Source organism: Schistosoma mansoni, chromosome 1, assembly GCF_000237925.1.
Source record: "Schistosoma mansoni strain Puerto Rico chromosome 1, complete genome".
Classification (NCBI taxonomy): Eukaryota; Metazoa; Platyhelminthes; class Trematoda; order Strigeidida; family Schistosomatidae; genus Schistosoma; species Schistosoma mansoni.
In genome coordinates this window covers 28,046,964-28,050,445 of record NC_031495.1, presented here as the reverse complement: position 1 = coordinate 28,050,445, position 3,482 = coordinate 28,046,964, and the positions used below count along the sequence as shown (strand labels likewise).

Sequence of the window (3,482 nt, the reverse complement as noted above, 5' to 3'; positions counted from 1 at the left end):
CTAGCTTCAATTGACTCATGATTTCAACTATGAAAAATACTGAAATCTCCACAAACCCCTTCTGGTTAACTATTTGTTTAAATCTATGAATGTTCAACTAACCATTACAGTGTATAACTTACTGTTTATTTATTATCAATGTAGTATTAAAAAGCTATCAATATCTAGAAGGAAACTTACATCCATCATCTCTTTTGGTAAAACTTTAGAAAATAATCTATCTGATCGATATAATTTTTTATCTGATTGACTTGAAAATGATAATTTTTTTAAACGACTTGTAGATGATGAAGAAGATAATGGATTATTATTATTATGGATATCATTTGGCATATTATCATTATCTAATGTAATACTACGAAATAATGGATTTTTCTTTTTTGATTGAAATGTTTCTTTTGTTTTTATACTTTTTAAACTAGATTTTAATTCATTAGTTATTTTTAAATCTTGCTTGGGATTTCCATAATTGATGCTGTTATTTGTAGATTTGACATTATTTCTTTCTTGTATTGATGGTGATGTTGACCGATTTGTAGTAATATTAGTAAATTGTTGATTCGGTGATAAAGATCGTAGATCATTGGTATAACGTAAATTGTTTGTAATTAGATCAGGATCATTTGAACTTGTCCAACTTGTTGCACTCATTGATGAATCATAAGATTCAAACGATGGTTGTTGTGAAACACGACTTACAGCTACTAAAGAAGAATGTGCACTAGGACTTGGATTAAGTACATTTAAAAGATGTGGACTAACTGATTTTCCTGAAGAGGAATATGTATTCATTTGATTAGTATATCGTTTTGTTGAATAATCTAAATATGATTGCATTTCATTTGGTGGATTTGAAGTAGTATGTTGTCTTTGTACCGAATTGGAACAAAAATCACATGATTCTATGTAAGCATTATCCAAGTCATCAGTTTTCATTGAATGCTGTCTTCTAAGGTTTTGATTAGAACGTTTTTGAGATATTTGTCGTGACATAACTTCAGTTTAGTGTTTTCCTGGGTATTTTATATTTACATGTACTCTATCTCTACATAATAAGGTGAGGCATTATTTAATGTATGCAAAGATCTCATCAATGTTCATATAATATTTTAATTATAATTTCAAACATATTTTAAAACCAACTAATTTCTTGCTTTGTTCTATAAAACCTTCAGGAAAACTATCACCCGAATTCATTGACTGGGTGATGTAAACTAAAATATCACATATATGTTATTAATTGAATATAGTTAACCATTAATATGTTTACCTGTTTTGACTAAAGTACTATACTATAAGTTGGAGTAGCAAAATAATAAGTAAAAGAGATAAGGTACTTCTTCGGATATAAAAAAAAGGATTATATATGAAAACAATAGGCTATTGTGCAAATATGCATCCACATGTATTTCATATGTATTTATGTATATACTGAAAGAAAATTAATGTACATGTTGTGTAAACTGATTGGTCAAAATTTATTCAAAGGTTATTCAAGTAAAAACGAATCTAATTGGTTTTGGTATTAAGTTTTTTTTTTCATAGTATTTATTTATATTCAATTCGGTAATTCTACTTATGGGTTGGTCAGGTCAGAATACTACAACTTGTGTCTTGTAATTATATATGTATATATGGAAGAATAAGAATGGGATATCATAAAACGATAATATATTGTTTTGTATCTAATATATAACTGAAAAGAAATTCACAACTTAACAGAATCGTTTCTATTTCGATGCAATAAAAACAGTTGATCAATAGTGAAGTTTCAAATAATCTTGTTTTTGGGATCATATCAGAGATCCATTAAGATTTCACATGTAAATAAGTGCATTTCTGAATATCAATATCAAAAAAATAAAAGTCCTCATCATTTACATTACCGCTACTAACGAAATTTCTAGTTGTCTCAACTTATAATACATTTAGGGAACACCATTTGGGTTTGAGATTCATTGTTAGAACTAACTCTAATGAAGATATATACAACCAATTGATTTCAATTAGAATGAAACGCATATCCTGTATTCCACTACTAATCATACACAAAAATAATCCTCCCCCCACCAAAAAATAAATGTTTTGAGAAATCTATGCAATTATTACTATATAGATATTTTTATTCAGTATATTATTTATAAGAGCCACAAACTTGTCGCTAATTAGATGTAAACAATCTAGGATATAAAATTATTATTTTCGTACTTACATTTCGATTTATCACAGATGAACATAGGTCATGGTTAATAACACCAAGCACTCATAAATGTGAATTTATTATTGTGCTTTTTCTGATAAATATGTCCACAAGAACTAAAATTACCACAAAATTACTATGATATACTTTATGAGAATACAAAAAATGCAGTCATAAGCTTTACGCCCTCATATAAAAGTATACAATATATATTTCACTAAATTTTGTGTTTTGGGGAAAACCTTTGAACTATGACATTAACAATTTCTTCCTTAATATGGCTTCTTAATAAAGCGAACATACGTAATCTGAACACAACTAGTAATTAGAACAACATATGTAAGCTTACATATGTTGTTCTAATTTTCACAATGGGAATCTTTAATATTCTAAAATCACGTGGGGACCCTGTTGCATTTAAGGCACTCAATGAGTTCCTGAAGTTCAATGCACGTCTCACAGAAGCGAGAACGAGCTTAGGATTTGCTTACATATGTTGTTCTAATTTTCACAATGGGAATCTTTAACAACTAGTAATGACATCCTTGATCACTAGATAATCTTTTTCACAACCTATAATAAATATGTAAATATTTGGTGGTTTTTGAGACTCATCCATGCAATAACAGCAACATAAAAGTAAAAAGGAATGGTGCATATCTAGAAAGACTTTACCATTAGGTAACATTTAATGTCTAGATGTGTGCAAATCAATAAACATTTGAAAAGCTGTTTAAATTCCATAGAAAATAAACACAATTCTTACTCAAATCTGACTAAATATATTTTATCACAGATAACTAGGTAATATTCACAATGCATGATAAATTTCACATTCTTTCGTTAAAACCTTATTTTTTAGGCCAGACAGATATGACGTCATACAAATGGTTTCGATGTTTGATTGGAACTGAATTTTTTAAAAATTTAGTCGTCAAATATTTTATTCATCAGTATAGGGAATTGTGGAGATTGTAGTATTTTCATAGTTGAATTCATAAGCTAGACTACTATTAAAAACCTGGAGGCACCGGATGGCCATTTTGTCTTAGTATGGGACTCCTCAGAAGAGGGCATCTACGATCCCGCAAGCTGAAAGTTAGACATTAACACCGTTGGGTACCAGATCAGTAACCTAGAGATTAGGCTTTCGCACGCCAGACCAAAGGTCCTAGGCTCGAGACAGTGGTGCAAGATCGTAGATGCGTTTTGCTGAAGAGTCTCATACTAAGAAGAGATAATTGTCCAGTGCTTCCAGGTTTTCAATGGTGATTTATCTTAG

At 29.4% G+C, this 3,482-nt stretch overlaps 1 protein-coding gene across 1 annotated transcript in view; it reads right to left on the bottom strand.

The window, feature by feature from the left end:
* The window catches only part of Smp_092020 (putative cement precursor protein 3B variant 2), a gene marked incomplete at its 3' end in the record, with an annotated part of 82,466 nt that extends 81,093 nt beyond the window's left edge, over positions 1–1,373 (bottom strand). The window contains exon 1 of the mRNA XM_018793923.1: positions 181–1,373. Coding sequence (XP_018648387.1) covers positions 181–993 — 813 coding nt within the window. The 5' untranslated portion in view covers positions 994–1,373. The remainder of the gene's footprint in view (positions 1–180) is intronic.
* Between the last annotated feature and the right edge of the window lie 2,109 nt (positions 1,374–3,482).